Raw genomic sequence first — 18,233 nt, 5'->3', positions numbered from 1 at the left:
TGCGGTCATTCTTTTGCAAATTACCCATCCTCGTATGGACACTAAAACTTCCAAGTGTTCCGAAGTAGCTTCTTGAAAAGGAAGGTACTGTATTGGAGTAGGCAGTTCTGTGGGAAAACCTTTGACATCAGAGGATGTTCCCCTTGTGCTAGCCAGTGTGATTGTGATTTTTTCCTAAGGTTCACACCCATTCATCTCCAACTTAAAATGTGTAACTGTACCACCTTCTCACACCGTAGTTAAAGTCAATTAAATTATGAATAAAAGCTTCCATGTTATGATATAAAAAAACAACTCTCCCCTCCTCCATCTTCCTTCGTTTCCCCTCATATAAGAAGAAAGCCAAGGCTATGGAACAACCAGAGCACAGAAAGCTTTTGTTTCCATACCAACACTTTCCCCCAGCTCCCACCCACACAGAAGAGTCTGTTCCCTGGGATCACAATCTACATGATGCAAGGCTTTGCTACAGACTCACAGTGTGGTCTATTGTAATTGTTTCTAATGGCCACCAATAGACCAGGCAGAGGAAAACTGTGGCATCATCTTGGGTTAAAAATGAAGAGGTAATGAGACCAGACTATTTCTTGCAAATCAGTGACAAACGTTTTCCATTTCCCCTTCATCTGATAATCTTCCTCTCATAGCGAAACTCCTCTGACACCAGTCTTCCTGTCAGACGGCAGTGGGGATCCCCCTATCAGGTGGCAGATTTCTGAATGGACCTTAGTCCATGACCCACAATGCCATGATAGTGATGTAACCATCTGAACAGGAAGAGCAGCCAGAAGGATCCTGTTTAGTCGCCACAGGAAACACGGTCTATTTCCCTACAGCGCTGCTTTCTTCAGGCTAGGACCGATGGGAAGTTTCTCAACCACACTTTAGGTGAATTCTCCAGGTTCCACTAACAGACTAGGGTTGGTTGGTCACCCACTTACAGGAGGATCCCGCGTGTCACAGTGCCAGTCATCTGAAGAAAACCACACCCCCCTTCCGAGGAGAAGTCGTCATTGAAACTGTTCTCTGGTTTAAGACCAGGCTGCAGTCTACCCCAGAGAGCACCAGTCACAGCTTACATATCAAATACATGGGAATTTCTGCCAATTATCGCCGCACGCACGAGTCAGTCTGAATGCTGGTAAATGTGACATGGTCTGAATGATGAAGGGATGAGAAAAGAAAAGCAGAGACATGAGGGATGGCTTAGTGACCAGGGTCTGTGGAAGGCTCCAGTGAGAGAGGGGAGAAGAGAGCCCTTACTGACAGACTGGGTGACCTCTAATCCTGGCATGGAGGAAACTAGCATACAACCACACCGGCGCCATGGTCCCCGAGTGGACTACCTCATGGTGCCATGCATGACTGACAGTTAAAAAAGACAGCAGTGTTGGCCATTTGTAGACTTAAAACATCCATCTGTGATTCCATGCGGTTTGCGAGGCATGCTGGATGCTTCAAATAACCCTGATCCAACATTACACAGAACAGCTGTGGTCTTAATCAATACTTTATTGACACAGTTCACTCTGAACTCTGCTTCCATTGTAGTTGGCAGCATTGATCTCAAGTCATCTTTGTGTTCAAGATGCTCTGCATCATAGTCAGGATGGTACAGAGTGTCCTGAGAGCAGTAGTACCATCTCGAGCTCTCGTTTCAGCTCTTATTAGCCATTTAAACACATGAAAATACCCAGGGGAGGGAGACAGGGGAGAAGAAGAGGGAGACACCCCCCCCCCAGAGCCCCTCAACCCCCACAGTCTGGTTACACGGCTGCTCGCCTATCAAAAGCACTTTGTTCTGCCACAGAGACATCAGCCAATTACACAGCAGGGTGAGCAGGCAGCTTGGCAGGGATTGGCCAAGGCATGTGGGTGGCTCCACCCATTCTCCCCCATCCCCTAACAACAGCAGCAGCATGCTAGTCTCTCCCGCTTCCTCCCTCTCCTCTGCAGACCAACTGCTCTCGTCGATCACTCTCTCTCCAGTTCTGTCGCCCTGTTTTCCTGTCCGGTTTGGAGAAGCAGTCATCATCCTCTGCACCTCTCGCCATTTACCCCCAACCTCAACCACTCAGGAGGACACTGAACAGACCCCTCCAAGCCAAGGGTTTCAACAGTCACACACACACGCCTCCTGGGCCTCTTGCCTAGCGGCTCAGAAGCAGTGGGATGTCAGGCTGGATGCTGGCGGAAGGAAACACTGAACAGAAACAGAGAGGCTGAGGCAGCATAGGCATATCGTTCTACGCAGGTCCGCTCTACGCAGCACAGAACAGAGTTGAACGAGGTCTCTGCTCTGACCTACTTTTCAATCATCACTACAGGAAGGGAACTGGGAGTAAAAGAGGCAGATGGTCACTTCCTCTATGGCTGCTTAGGGATACACAGTTCCACAGAAGACAAGGTGAAATGTTTCGTCTGGTGAGGAGAGTAAGAGATGGGTAAGGGAGGTGGGGGGGCGGGGGTTATGTCATTGTGGCTCTCTGCCTTGGGCTCTCCCTCCCCTCGCCGTACTCCCTCGTTCCTCCAGCGAGGGGAGCAGAGCAGAAACAAAGAAAGAGGCCCTTCCCTTCCGCACAGAGAGGTGTTAACAGCAGCCTGCCTCACACAACACAACTCGGCCATCTTAAAATATGCTCTGCTCCATACGGCCTGTGTGTGAGTGTGCCTACATGCGTGCCTATACCCAGCGATCTGTCCAGGCTGTACCATGGATGGCACAGGTGGAGGCTGGCGGCCCGGGACTTTGGGAGTGCGAGCAGAATGTACCAGCTCAGACACACCGCCAGGAGCCGAGCCGTGAGACAGACCCTGGCCAGAATCATGCGGCAAGAGAGGAGAAAGGTTTGGGCGTGTGAGGAGGAGCAGTGGCCCTTTGATGAGATGGGAAAATGGAGGCACTGATTGACAGCGCATGCCCTCCTCTACTGTGAACGGACAGATGAATTACTATTGATTTATTTCAGAGTTGTAGAAGAGGTACAGATGAGCTACGATTTTTTTGTATTATAAATACATTGAATAAATTATAATTTCCCAATAAAAAAAATTAAAAAGTGTGGTGTGTGTTCTTACAAGGATACTTTTTTTGTGTACCTGTCCTTAGAAAATCATCCGTTTCTAATTCCAACATTCATTCCCCTGTCTGTAGTGGCTTTATAGACGAAACATCTTCAGCAGAACACAGCTGTGAATATCTCACATCCCTATTCAGACACCACGGCCTTTGTCCAAACAGCCTTGAGGAATAAAAGCCAGTTCAACGTAGAAAATACATTGATACTGGGCTTGGCAATCCGCTTCAGTCCCATCCTCCTTTGTAAATACATTAGCTCCATTAAATCACAGGACACAAGACCTTCAACATTGCACATTTAATGCCTTTCTCCTTTGTTTGCCATTTTAAAAAAATGATACAACATTAAATATGGCCATCTGTCAATCAGCCATTGTAAGAGAAGCTGAATGATGAGTGAAGAGAATAAAGATTCAGGTGCTTTCTAGATCCATGTTGTTGCTCAGAGTAGAATCCCTGCTGTACAATGACTAGTCTCATATTACCATACAGTTGGGGCTACAATATGCATGGCTGACCACACACACACACGGCTGACCACACCGTTTACAACAAACACCTGCAGACATCAGGTTAGAGGGACAGAAGGGACAGGTTCACACACAAAAGGGAGGCATGTGGCGTTAGAGTCTCGTTCAGAACAGACAATTGCAGCATGGATGGAGGAGACAGGCAATGAAAAAGAGTAGGGGTGAGGAGAAAGAGAAACCACAGAGAGGGGGAGTTTCTAGAGTAGGAAAAGGCCAGCAGTAGTGCTACAGCTTACAAAATGACCCTTGCACATTCAGTTTAAAGTATTGGCGTTATTTTTCTCAGAGAGTAAACGGAAACCTTGTATTAAAGCTATTCATCAAATCCTTTGTGAGACAGAAAAAAACAACACTTGGCCCGGAATACAAAAGTGAAACAGGGAGCGGTAGAGGTTTAGACGCCAAGACGTCCTACTGACTGATAGAAGGTGATAACCTCCATTTGGCTGTCAATCTGTGGGCTCACTGGGAACAGCCATGTGTTTGAGGAGGAGACAGCTGCTTTTGGAATCAATTCCTCCGACAGGTTATTCATACATCAATGCCCTCATTTAGGGAGAGAATATGCACACTGCAGAGTCAGACACTCACGGCTTCAGCTTTTCCATGAATTCATTTCACAGGACCGTGAAATAAAACAGTATGGTTTAGACTAGCTTTTCTCTGGTGAGGGAGAACATTAAACTAAACTAGCATGAAGGGCTACTGTATACCTTTTGATGTTTATATACTGAACAAAAATAAACATGTAAAGTGTTTGTTTCATGAACCAAAATAAAAGATCCCAGAAATTTTCATTATGCACAAAAAGCTTCTCAAATAGTGCACAAATTGGTTTACATCCCTCATAGTGAGCATTTCTCCTTTGCCAAGATAATCCATCCACCTGACAGGTGTGGCATATTAAGAAGCTGATTAAACAGCATGGTCATTACACAGGTGCACCTTTTACTGGGGACAATAACAGGCCACTAAAATGTGCAGTTTTGTCAACACAATGCCACAGAAGTCTCAAGTTGAGGGAGCGTACAATTTGCATGCTGACTGCGGGAATGTCCACCAGAGCCGTTGCCAGATAATTTAATGTTAATTTCTCTACCATAAGCCCCCGCCAACACAATTTTAGAGAATTTGGCAGTACGTCCAACCGGCCTCACGGCCACGTGTAACCACACCAGCCCAGGACCTCCACATCCGGCTTCTTCGCCTGTGGGAACGTCTGAGACAGCTGATGAAACGGAGGAGTTTTTCTGTCTGTAATAGGGTGTGGCTGCATATGTGGGTAAAAACTCATTCGGATTGGCTGGGCCTAGCTCCCAAGTGGATGGGATTATGCCCTCCCAGGCCCACTCCTGGCTGCACCCCTGCAGAGTAATGTTAAATCCATAGATTAGGGTTTAAAGAATTTATTTCAATTGACTGATATCCTTATATGAACTGTAACTCAGTAAAATCATTGAAATTGTAGCATTTATTATTTTTGTTCAGAATAATATCAACATTTAGAAATGTATAAAAATTAAAAGACAAGTAACCAGCCCCAATACATTATAAACCGAGTATAGTCAAACTCAAATATCCATTTCAGTGGCATGGACTGAAGAGAATTTCAGTTTCTCTGGAGTGAGTTGGACAAGGCAAGGTAGGTGGTTGTCCCATGCATGTGTGGGTGGCAGCATCACAGTCCTGTGGTTTTAAGACAGACAGAACAGGGCATAGCTCTGTAGCCATCTCTCACAACCAAGCAGAGCGATTGACAGCCAGGGAGAGCCATGCAGCACAGTGCTCCCAGAGCCACGCTCACACACAGTCAATTAGCAGCGGGAAAAATGTGTCTCGGGGAGGCAGAGGGGAGGGGTAGTGGGAGGGTTACTCTTACCACAAAAACAGAGGAGCATTCTGCAGCTCCAATCATGCACAATCACTGCTCCATCATGGCGGTTGAGGAGCTGTGTTGACGCGAGTGTGAGGCGGCAGGCCCTGACTGAGCCGAGACGCTAAGCTGCTTTGTCCCATCTGTAAACGTCCAATCAGGGTCAGAGGGTTCACAGTATACAAACGCTGTGCTTAACCCCTAACCAACCTACCAGCCATGTTCCAGGAACCAAAAGAACAGCAGCAGAAAATGTCACTTGTTTTTTCTCAGCACTACGGTTACTCAATATAGTCCAGCCATATGACCCTCACATTTCAACCATATTTACTTTCATTCACAAGTCATTCTCTCCTTTCAGACGCTCAAACAAAGTAGGCCTGAAAATGACCCATAATAAAAGGACTAATATTTCTGATGGAGAGAAGTTATTTACAACAGGAGAACAGAGCGAGTCAGCCAGCAGCAGCCGTGGCTTCAACAGATTCATGCCCCATAAAACCAGTGGTGGGTGGATTTCAGAGAGCAGAGTCGCCTGCCAGATGCTGGGAGATTAAATGATTATGTTACGTTGTAGTCGCACTACACTGCTCTAGTTGTTAGCTGGAGGAAAACAACTCAGGTCAGTGGATATCAGGGCCAAGAAAAATTAAGTGGAGTGGTTTTCATGTGGTTTACTGGAGCTATAAGCTCCGCACTCCTGCAGCAGGCCCAGTGTACCGACAGGACACACTGTGGGTGACCGATACAAGCGGCTAGCGATTAGCTGGCCTGGACTTTACAGGCCAGTTTGACTGGGAGGGAGAAACTGCAACTCTGTAACTAAAGCACTATTTCATGAGACAATGAGCAGCCTGGTAGGAAGACAGGGCAAGGGGACAGTGTGGCTGAACTGTAGAGTGATGCTCAAAAGAGATGGCAGCAGGAGAGAAAGCTGAGTGTAATGCTAACTGTCAGATAGGTAAGATTAGCCGTTACTCTGCTGGTAATGGTGGCGACCGCAGCAGAACACACACAGTTGACTGACCACAGAGGGGCCCCAGCCTGGCTCTGCACTGTGGTACTGCATATGGGCTCCCACACTCTCGAATGTAGAACAACAAGACCGAGGTGGATCTAATTGCAAAACAAAGACACACACACACATATATATTTTTTTAATAGGGCCATTCCATGCCAGCATAGCCTGGACAAATATTTGGTATCTCAGATTGTTATGGCAATTCTCACACTGTATAAACTTCATTGGGAGGAAGGATGTTTGATATGCTTTTTACATCTGTAACGCAAGCAATGTTTTTGAAAAACATGATGAAAGTGGCCATTCAGAGTGCAGGGCCATATGACTGTAGATTACAGTGGGCCAGCCTGCTATCAACACAAAGCCAGGTGTTTAGCGGAGCTGTTCAGGATGTTCGGGGCTCACAACACTAAAGCCCCTCTCTGGCACAGAGCTGCAGAAAACGGGCAATTAAGAAGTGATTTTCACCTCACAGCTTGGCCCGTTGCCTCACAAAGAACCCTGCGGCAGCCTGGGGACTGCAGGAGAGAAGAGGCCCAGGGAAGGGGTTACAGGGGTAGGATGGGGAGGTGTTACGGTGAGGCAGCATACTCTGGATCCCTGCGCAGAACATTATGATGATGATGTATGAGAAACGATGAGATACAGAGGGAGGAGGGAAGAATCTCCAGCAGATTAGAGATTGTACAGAGAGGAGCAGCTGGTTTGACCCATACCTCGTTCCCTCTCTCGCCTCCTTCCCGCTCTTCTCATTATCTCGCTCCTCTCCCGCTTGTTGGTAATTGAGCTCAAAAGGGATCCCGCTGGAGGTGAAATAAATGTACTTTGTCTCAGGCACACAGACAAACCTGTCACCCCTTACAGGATCCTCTGCCAATGTCACAGTAAACAGGAGAGCCAGTCACACACCTCCTGTCCCATCAGGCCAAGTCAGTCACCCAAAGCATCAAACCATGGCTGCTGCCTCAGTCAGCGGGTCTGGCAGATTGTCCAGTGATAAAGGTACTCAGCCAACCTTGAAGGAGGAGAGTCTAACGGTGGTTCCACTCCACTATGTCTGAGCACTAAGCCAGTAAGACCATTCAATACTAAGCCAGAGGAAACTAAATGGCTGCCGCTCCTCCACTCCCTCTCCATTCAGGTAGTCAAGTAAATGTGGCAACAATGGCTGATAGGAGTAAATGCCACAGTTGATTTCAGTGGAACTCTGTTTTACAATAGCAGGTAATGGTTTCATTCAAATTACAATAGCATGCTATTAAAGGGATAGGCCTGATACAGCTCGTTTTGTCAGACAATACCTTAGTTATTGCTGTGTGAAATGCTTGGAGCACAAGAGGAGTGTAAATTGCCACACATTTCACACCACAGTAAGTCATGCCTCTCAGCCGGTTATACAACCACCACTCAGTACATTCTGTGCAGGGATACTTTAATCTAACTTCAGCTCTCCACTATGTTCAGACACTTGAGTGTCAAGTCTGAAACAGACAGACGCTCCGTTCTGCCCCACTCCAGCAGTTGCTATAGTAACGGAGTGGTTAGGCCCCCTCTGATGGCACGGTGTATAAAAAAAGATCAACTTCTGGTCACTATGGTTACCCTGTCTTTAAGGTGACTTCCAGATTCAGTTGACATTACATGGCAGTTGGTTTGGGTTGAACTGTAGGATGACCAACTGAACCGTTACTAATCTCATACTGCGCTCTGTCAGATTAGACTGTAGGCCTAGATGGATATCTATGGGCCCAAATGGCTGTAGTGTAAATCAGCTGTAAATGACTTATGTAATGGGATTTAAGCCGGGCTTTGTTCTCTGCGTGTACAGTATATGAATCTGTCATGAGCTACATTTACTCCATGAAGTGATTAAAATCAGTTTCCAGACCCGGCTCGGTCATTAGCTACGACAGTGCCCAATTTAATTATTTCTATCCTCTTTAGTTTGCTCTGACTGTCACAGGTTGTGTTTTAGTGCTGCCATTGGGCCTGTTATTTGATCCAGGGCCAGGGGGCAGGGCCAGCCTTTCAGCCTGGGCTTTGGCTCCCTTCCATGGGTGTACCAAACACTACAGTACCCTGCTGTGAGGCCTAGTGGGAACTTAGCAGCTAGAAGTGCCATTAAAATGCTGCCATTGTGCAGAGAGGAGATCAAAGACAGTACTTTTGACAGACAATCAGATTTCTGAAAATTCTTCTATTTTAAATATTAATCTCACTGTTAGGTCATAATGAACATCTGTCAAAGTGCTTTATGAAACCACGTGATATTTTGAGTCATCTTCGTGTTTCCATGTTTCAGGCCGCCAAGGCAACAGCATCGCTCTAATGCTATTTGTGAGGATCGGACCGTGTGGCTAACCAAACTCCTGGCCTCATGCGTTTAGCTGACCCACAGGGACAAAGCACAGGGTGCCTGTTTATGGTGCGAGGGAGAGGCGAGGTATTCACAGTTTAGACTCCAGCTGCATGACATCTATCTGGGGAAGCTTCCAACGTTTCCTTTGGCAGTCTGAAGCGAGAACAACAAAATGGGGGAAGAGTGCAGTGAGAAGAAACCACCAAGGAGACGGATCTCCCACCAAACAGATGATGAATACATAAACACACTAAACTAATCTAAGAGTGCTGAAAGCAGCGAGAGCCCCCCGCCACAGCGCCAACCCCTCAGCAGTTTGGAGGAGAATCTCTGGCTAAGCGGGAGAGAACTGCCGTAGCGTTCTGCTCTCGTGCTGATCCCACTGGAAATGGCGTCGCTCAGCTCTTTGTACCTGGCTGAGTAATGACACCGAGTGAATCACTTTTTTTTAAAGAGCCACTCCGTATTCTATTACAAGACAAGATGGAGCGGGAGACTAATGCGTTTCTCACGGCGACGGAGCACACAGAGCTGTAACTCTGAAACTTGTCTCCATTGACCTAAAAATAAAATCAACTGTTTCTTGTCTCCCCACCTTTGAGAGACCCCCCCCCCCCCCCCCCCCCCCCCACACACTCTAGCCCGCTTTCACTTTGCACACAGCTCACACAAAGCCAATGCAGCCCGCCTAACTACTCCAGCAGTTCATAGTGAGCCGAGTACACAATGTAGCCACTTTCGGACAAGCTCATTACCGTAGAAAGCCGAGGGGAGCTGCCACCCAGATTTAGGCCTGTCCTCTAAGGGGCTGATGCATGTTGAAAAGGCTGCATTAACATGCACTGAGAGGGAGGTCATCTTTCAGAAACGACCCAGGCTTGTTCAAAGGCCTCAAAATGGCTGCAATAAAAATGGAAATAGTAAAAAGATATCTTCATCGTCACAGTAAATGTGACATCTGCGTAACGCTGACTACAACGTAACAACCTGTGGATAAGTCAGTGTGCCAATCTAACACAGAGCAGTGGCCAAAAGGTCCATGTGAGCTCTCTGGCAGGAAACAAAGATATTATACAGCCATATATATGAAATATCAGCGTCATTATAAACATCACCATGATTGCATCACTCATGATTCATAGAGAATAAATTGGAGGAAACCCAGAACGCCATAAGAGTTTTGGTATGAGTGCACTACGACTCAGTCAGATATTGTATGAGTAAATACGAGGCCTATAAACCAGGTATAACACTAAGCACTAACACAACTGTGTAGTCTGATTATCAACAGTCTAATGTAAACTATATTTAGACATGGAGTATGATTTATAAATCATGTTGAATAACGCAAAAAAAAAGATATATCCTCCTCGTTTCCCATTGAGCAGCTTGTAACCATACAGGCGTTAAGAGTCTAATGCGGATCAATATAATCAAAGGCTCCATTCTATTGCTTTATCCCTGGAGGCTTACTGCTGCCTGATGAAGACAAGTCCGAGTGGTAGAGGGGGATCTGGGGATAATACCGGATTGACCGAGAGCGTATAAAACGGACCTGCTGTCTGTGGTTGGACACTCTCCGCAGGGTAGGTAGAAAGTGGATGTTTTCAGGTTTCAAAGATACCGTATTTTCAACCTAACTTCCGTTTCTCCCGTAGAACAGAAGCGGGGACTCAAGTGTCTTTCGAGGCCTGCTTTGTTAGGCTAGTGGTTGGGTGGCAGGACGCTGCAGCATCAACTGTTTCATTAGGCTTTACAGTCAGTAGAGACTCACTACATCTCGAAACATGACCTCATCCATTCAGCTGGTGAGGTCAAGGTCTCGTGTTCATAATGGCCTCCATTCTAGTGACAGTCCAGTCACCCCTGTCCTGCCCTCCAGTCAAACCTATGGAGCCTCCCTACTACTGTCCAGCTTAGTGTCCAGTGTCCTCCCTCCTCAGAGCTTAAGCATGTTAAGGCCAAACCAAAAACATCTAAAATGTTGATTCAGCTTCTCAGGGATCTTGGACGGATGAGCTGTGGCTGCCACACACACACTTTGTGTAGACAGCTTGTGTCCTCTCAAGGCTGTCCAGCTGTCCGGCCAAACCCACAGGAGTAACACGACATAAATCATGGGGCAAAATGAAACGGTGCATTCAGTGAGAATGTGGTGTACGTGACACACACATATATATAGATCCAGAATACACATGGTTTAAGTGAGATTATTTATATATCCTGAATAGTCTTTCAATACAGCACAATGTCCGACACATTGTCCCCTCAGAATATTGGCACATATGATAGTGTATATTTTAGACAGGATACAGTCCCTAGGGAAACATCCTCCTCCGCACAGACAGTCATTACCCACATCAATACAGCAGAGCACATTCCTTACACTGTGTTCACCTGCCTGGTACAGTAAGGCATGATCCTGGCTGGTAGTTTGCCCATAAACAGGTTGGTCTAACTAACAAAGGAGGAACTGTGGCGTGTGCAGAGATTGTACCGAGATGATAACATCTGATAAGAGAAAGGTCACATGACATGACAGGGTAAGAGGGTCAGGGTGGGTAAGAGGGTCAGGGTGTGTGATGTAAAGCTGACATAAAAATCAGGACAGAGAGGAGAGAGAGAAAACGGAGAATAGGAAGCGATGGGCTGGCTGCTGCTGATCACCGGAGGCCCAAATTAAAACCGGCAGTTTGGGGAGCTCCCATAACGATGCAGTAAAGTGGAACATTGTCTGTTGGCAGACAGCAAAACACTGAGAAGAACTGAATCAAAATGCTGTGTCTACCAGCTGCCTGCCTTCCAAGAGATACGTCTCTCCACGTACCGTGGTGTCAGTGGTTCCTCCGATATAAGAGAGGATATAACTAGAGCTAATACTGAGAACGCTTGAAGAGAAGGTAGTGGTATAGAGTAAGGAGAAAGTATCTGAAACGTTCCTGTTACAACCTCCCTACCTCACAGCATCTCACTGACCCAGTTACAGTGCCAAGGCTCCTCAGAGAGGAACTGTGAACTCTGCCGTGTTCCACGCGTGAAGAAAATAAGGATAAAAATAAATAAATGATCATCTGCATTAAAACAGAAGGTTAAATTAAGCACATTTATGCTCAGGTCCACAAACCCTTGTGGGTGAACACGAGGCCCACATTTAAATAGTAAAGCTGAAGGACTGGGGAGGGAGGGTGAGAGGGGACGGAACCTTTACAGGCCTCGTTCCCGGCCCCCGCTCTATGTTTGTTTCCTCTTTTTGTGCGCCACACACTGCAGTGGATTTGTCAACTTCGCCCTCATCAGTTGTGCGACTGATGAAACACTGACAGCTTCTTTACATTTGTAAAGACCCCTGCAGCAGCTGTACTTATCCCACCACACAGCCCAGCTCTATCCCACCACACAGAGGCCAGCGCAGCTCCACACAGCCTGAATCAGAGGCAGCTCTATCCCACCCCACCCTGAGAACAGCCTAGTCAGGACAAATTGGCCCTGGCTGCACATCTCCTCCTCTCAATGCTATGTTCAGTTAAACAACACCACAAACATAACTAGCGCTGCTACCCAACTGACTTTAAACCCACCCCCACAAATTCACTGAATATACAAATATAGAATTTCAGAATAGGAGAGATGGTGTTTGTGCCTCTAAATGTCTGTCAAATTGCCAGGCAAAGTGATCAGCCATCATAGAAACCAGAGTTATTTGAGAGGGCCTGTTCGAACTTTTGTGTCCTATCAAAGAGGCGGTAATTGCCTTGCCTTGTTTGCTTTTATTACGTTTTTTTTCTGACTGATGAATTTTAATAACATGGATGGAGCACATGGGGGAGAATAACAACTCACAGTGTTCCAGGGGACATGCTTAAGCCAAGCATGGATAATTGTCTAACGCTAATTAAGGGGAGGTTAAACCAGAGGGGCCAAGAGTTGTTGAGGGGGAGGGTGTTGCGTTTTGAGTGGGGGGCCCAAAGAGAGGGGGGCACCTCCAGGTTGTTTTGTTGTTCGCATGGTTTGGTCTGAGCAGATTTCTACCCCAGCTGCTGCACCTCAGCAGATGTGAAAGCCATGTTCTGTGCGGTCCAATTCCACACACAGCCACGTGAGCATACATCTAGCATTACGCAAGAAATTAAGAATAAAATATAAAAATAGACAATTTTAGACTTCAGCCGCAATTTGTAGCATGTCTTTTTCACTGTCAAATCATCTCACCAGCCCCCAAAATAAAGTTGGAAATGTAATGCATTGATTACTATAATAGCATTGTTATAAGAGGTGAGTATTTTGGGGAGAAATAGTATCAAACTCATGGGGAAATGTACTGACTTAATCAAAAGTTTGAAAACTATATGCTTAACACTTCAAGAATTAAGTATTATTTCACCTCATAATATAAAAGTATAATGTTTCGAACATGTTATAGGAGTGGAACGCTTAGGGAAGGCAACAATCGCCAGTTATGATGGACTTTGATTATTCTCAGTGCATCGTGGGCCACAAACAAAGTAGCCTAGTCAGCAGCAGGCCCACACGTGGCCAAAATGTTTTGAGATTAGTTACATGGAAACAAAAAAGGTACATCTGAAATAAAAGTATTATTCATTGTGGTTCATAATAACTTCACATTGTTTTCACGCGAGGAAACTTCACACGAGAACGCACGCTGTAATGTGAGGGATAAACTCAGCCATGCGATGTGCTGAGTGTCTCCGTTTGAAAGTACGTCATTGCCTAGCTTACGCCTGTTTTAAACCCCGATTGAAAATACTTTAAATGTTGTAGGTTACACCGAGGGTAAAAACCTTGAAATTACCAACATTGGTATCGCCCCCTTCGGCCAAATTCGCCAGTATTAGGTAATCGCAGAAAGAAAATGGTCGCTTCTTGCTTCCCCTTCACATGAACCTCTGCAATGCGACTGAAACACTGCCTCCTTAAAATTACACCATAAACAAGCCAGCGCTTAATCAACTAACTGCTAACATTTCGTTTAGTTGCATCCATGGTCTCTCGTCTGCTTTAAAAACTATTAACTGGAGATAACCCGAATAATTAAAAAACTATCCGAGAATCTAACATTCTTGCTCAGCAAGCTCAGGCTGCAATATATCCCATTCACAGAGGTCACACAGACGTGCTACGCGAAATTAAAATGATCAGACCCTTTATTGCGTATATACGTTAGTAAACAAACACAGACAAGCAACTCCTCCTGAGCGTTCCACTACGATTGGAAATTATTGGAAATTCTACGGAAATGTTAAATTGCCTGACCCCCTTTCTGCGCTCTCCCCCTACCGAGAAAATTAAAGAGCTCCAGTCCACTCGTCATGGTCGGACCGTGCTAGTCAGGTACTCTCAAGTCGCATCAACATAACTAAAGTGAATGTTGTTATGATATCCAATAGCAAAACAAGGTGTTAATTTATAAATAACAGTTTATATAGGGCTACTCAGCATGGGGTATAGAACCCGGAATCAGCCATGGGCGATATGGCTGTGTCTTCATGGCTCTGAAAGGGGCTATGGGAGAAAACAAAGACATTCTGAAAACAATTAGCCAGCTCCTGTGGAAAATTCTGACTTAATCAATAAACCTCACACAAGTCGTTTGTTATATTGTACAGAGATGATTCCAGAATGCGCATTGCCATTCCATGGATAGTTAATAATCAAATAAATCGTCTTGTCTGATGTTGAAGAAATTAAGCAACACAGACACTGTGAATATAAATCGACAATTTAAATAAAGTCTAATTGATAACACATTCTACAACTTGACCATCTAAAAGGGAAATTCGGCCCAATAGGCCACAGCTGTGTAATGGTAACCTTCACACTCCGTGATCGAAGTTTATGCATTTTCTTCAAAACAGGCGAAATGAACGTGCAAACTTGTAAAGGTTAAATTATTTTACACATTGGACAATAATAGGCTAGTAGTTACTCACGTATTTCTTTTGGATGATATTCCTCTTAGGTCTTTCCTTGCTCATTCTGCAATCCACAATGTTTTGCTAAAGAGAGAATGGCCACATGAATTTCTTTCTTTGACTCTCGCTTCTCCCGGAGCACACCAAACAATTTAAATCCCCGGTCTGTGAGCTCTCTGGCTTTGTAGAATCCTCGCTCTGGGTTTCCCTTGACGATCTGGATTTCGTCGATAGATTCCAAATTAAAGGTCCACGACGAACGGAGACAAACAAAAAACAAACTCACTTCGGAATAACATATTCAAAACAACTCACAACAGATAACTTCCATTCGTAGAAAACCCCTTGACGTTCTCTCTTTCGGCTATCCTGAACGACATGGATATTCTAAAGGTATTAGTCTGTTCTTTGAAAAGAGTCACATCTTGTTTGAGAAGAGGATTTAAATCGAATCAAATAAAAAAGGGTCAATGTTCCGTTTTGCCTGGAACTATCAGGCGACGAGTGTAGACTACTCCAGCACCGCAGCTATTCTAAAAGAGGCGAGTTTCTTTCTTCCCCTGGTTCAGCCTATCACATCCGTTACCATGGACAGCGGCAACTTTAAAAGGCCCTTTTTCAGGCACCGAGTAAAAATGATTTTACAAAACGCGATATGAATAATATATCCCGGATAAAGTAAAATCTTGTTTGATGAATGGGATCCCACGTGTAGGCTAGTTGGTTCTTCGCTAATTACAAGTTACTTCGTTTCCTATTTCTCCTCAGTGGCTCGAGCGATCCTGTGAAAAGCTGACCTGGAGCCCATTCATGTTTAGTGTGCAAATTAGCAACATTGTTTCAAGCTCTCAATCTATGCAATGTCAATGCTACAAAGTAATTGACAATGTTTTTTTATTTGATTAAACCTTTATTTAACTAGGCAAGTCAGTTAAGAACACATTTTTATTTACAATGAAGGCCTACCCTGGCCAAACCGGGATGACGCTGGATAATTGTGCGCGCTTTGGGACTCCCAATCACGGTTGTGATACAGCCTGGAATCAAACCAGGGTCTGTAGTGACGCCTATAGCACTGAGATGCAGTGCCTTAGACCTCTGTCATGTTGTTTTTAGGCCACAGGCCTGTATTCACCTTCAGAATGGCATTGTAGCATTGAGGTAAGGAAAGCGATCAAACAAACCTTCATCACAGAGACCATATTATTTTTGGGAAGCTTATAAAATGTGGATGTGAAAACTTAGAATTTCCAATTTTCCAAAATGACTTCCTAAAGTCACTCGCGCTGAGCACATGCAGCTTGCAATAGCACATAACCTACAGGGGTGCGTTCAGTTTGGTTTACACTAGCTTCAATAGCCACAAAGTCAGATTCACATCTACAAAGTCCAAATTGTCCAAAACAATTGATTTTTTGTAATGATTTAAGGTTAGGGTTAGGCATAAGGTTAGCAGTGTGGTTAAGGTTAGGTTTAAAATCACATTTTAAGAAGATAAATTGTAGAAATGGACGGGGTTTATGACTTTGAAGCTATGGAAGCTAGTGATGACGTTCAGCAGTGGTGTGAAGTAATTAAGTAAAAATACTTTAAAGTACTACTTAAGTAGTTTTGGCAACTTTTACTTCACTACATTCCTAAATAAAATAATGCACTTTTGACTCCATACTAAAACCCTGAAACCCAAAAGTAGTCAGTACATTTTGAATGCTTAGCAGGACAGTAAAATGATCCAATTCACACACTTACCAAGAGAACATTCCTGGTCATCTCTACTGCCTCTGATCTGGCAGTCTCACTAAACACACATGCTTCTTTTCGTAAATTATGTCTGAGGGTTGGAGTGTGCCCCTAGCTATCTGTAAAAACAAGAAAATAGTTCCGTCTGGTTTGCTTAATATAAGGAATTTGAAATGAAGTGACTTTCACATTTACTTGAGTCATTTGCTATTAAGGTATCTTTACTTTTACTCAAGTATGACAATGTAGTACTTTTTCCACCACTGCCGTTCAGTTCAGTTCAATGTTTTCTACATTGCGTGGCGGTTTGTACGTTCATGGACAACATTTCCATAAAACAGTGTGCACTGTTCTTTAACAGCCTTCAGGTACATTTCCTCCAGTTTTTTTAACCTTTATTTAACTAGGCAAGTCAGTTAAATGTAAGAACAAATTATTATTTTCAATGACAGCCTAGTGACAGTGGGTTACCTGCCTTGTTCAGGGGCAGAACAACAGATTTTTAACTTGTCAGCTTCGGGATTTGATCTTGCAACCTTCTGGTTACAAGTCCGACGTTCTAACCACTAGGCTACCTGCCTAGTGGGTGTAGCGAGGTGTGGTCTGATCAATATGTGTGTGACCATTAATGATCTCAAAACTGGTGCAGCACAACACCATACACAACCGCCCTCTGGGCCACTATAGTCCTCTTCTTCAACCTGTTGTTCAGTACCGTTTCCGTTGAAATAAACATTGAATGGGTTTCTGTTGTAGCCTACTAAACTAACTCCAGATGAGATCTGGGCTACAGTAGGAGGTTACAGTAATTGTCACCACATTGCTTAGAAATGTGACACATTCACCTAGCACCATCAATATGACTCAAAATGAGCGTTTCATGTTAAAGTTGACTAGAAGATTCAGTAGATTAATCATAGCCTACTGATCATGACTCTAAGCATCCTTACTTCACTTTAAGATACTGTAGGCATCTACCACCCCCACAACTAAGGGAAAATATCATCTCTTTCCTGAAAAACTGTTATTTAGCAGTGACCAGGGAACCAATTAACCAAAGGTTTTTGACTTGAAGTTCAGTAAACCTTCAAGTCCAAATGGTCAAATTCCAATATGTTTTCATCTCGTTGAACAAGAAGAGAAATTGTTTGAAAACCCACCTCAATCCAGGAAAAAAGGTGTCACTGTACTCCTAATGATCCTATTCAGCAAATTGAGAAGATTAAAATACTGCTAGTTATTAATTAAACTGCCTTCTTCGTCCTCATGCTAGGTAGCTACTGGTAAAGCAGCCCATTTAGTTCCACAACCCTTCTGGTAGCCACTCACCCCAATGCTAAGTGTTGCGTTTTTATGGAATCCAATGAGCTGCATTAACTAGCCTATCATGCTGACGGAAAAGCATGTTTTATAAAAAAAAAAAAAACAGCAGTATTTCAATCTTCTTGAATTGCCTATTCGGGATAATTAGGAGTACAGCGACACCTTCCATCCCTGGAAAGAGCTTGTTTTTCAAACCTGTTAGCCACTCGTACCTCTCTGATTCAAAGGGGTTGGTTTAAATGCAGAAGACACATTTCAGTTGAATTCATTCAGTTGTACAACTGACTATGTATCCCCTTTCCCTTTTTCGTTCACATTTGGCATATGACCTTTTTCGACTGGAAGGAAGGTTACTGAAGTTCAAGTCAAAAACAACTC

At 44.6% G+C, this 18,233-nt stretch overlaps 1 protein-coding gene across 1 annotated transcript in view; it reads right to left on the bottom strand.

Annotated features, from left to right (window-relative positions):
• LOC129831097 (protein Jumonji-like) overlaps positions 1-15,357 on the bottom strand; it is a 98,470-nt gene extending 83,113 nt beyond the window's left edge. Inside the window, exon 1 of the mRNA XM_055894130.1 lies at positions 14,811-15,357. Coding sequence (XP_055750105.1) covers positions 14,811-14,855 — 45 coding nt within the window. The 5' untranslated portion in view covers positions 14,856-15,357. The remainder of the gene's footprint in view (positions 1-14,810) is intronic.
• Between the last annotated feature and the right edge of the window lie 2,876 nt (positions 15,358-18,233).

Source organism: Salvelinus fontinalis, chromosome 32 (genome assembly GCF_029448725.1).
Source record: "Salvelinus fontinalis isolate EN_2023a chromosome 32, ASM2944872v1, whole genome shotgun sequence".
NCBI lineage: Eukaryota > Metazoa > Chordata > Actinopteri > Salmoniformes > Salmonidae > Salvelinus > Salvelinus fontinalis.
Note: the sequence above shows the minus strand (reverse complement) of the source record. Positions and strands in the feature narration are given on the sequence as shown.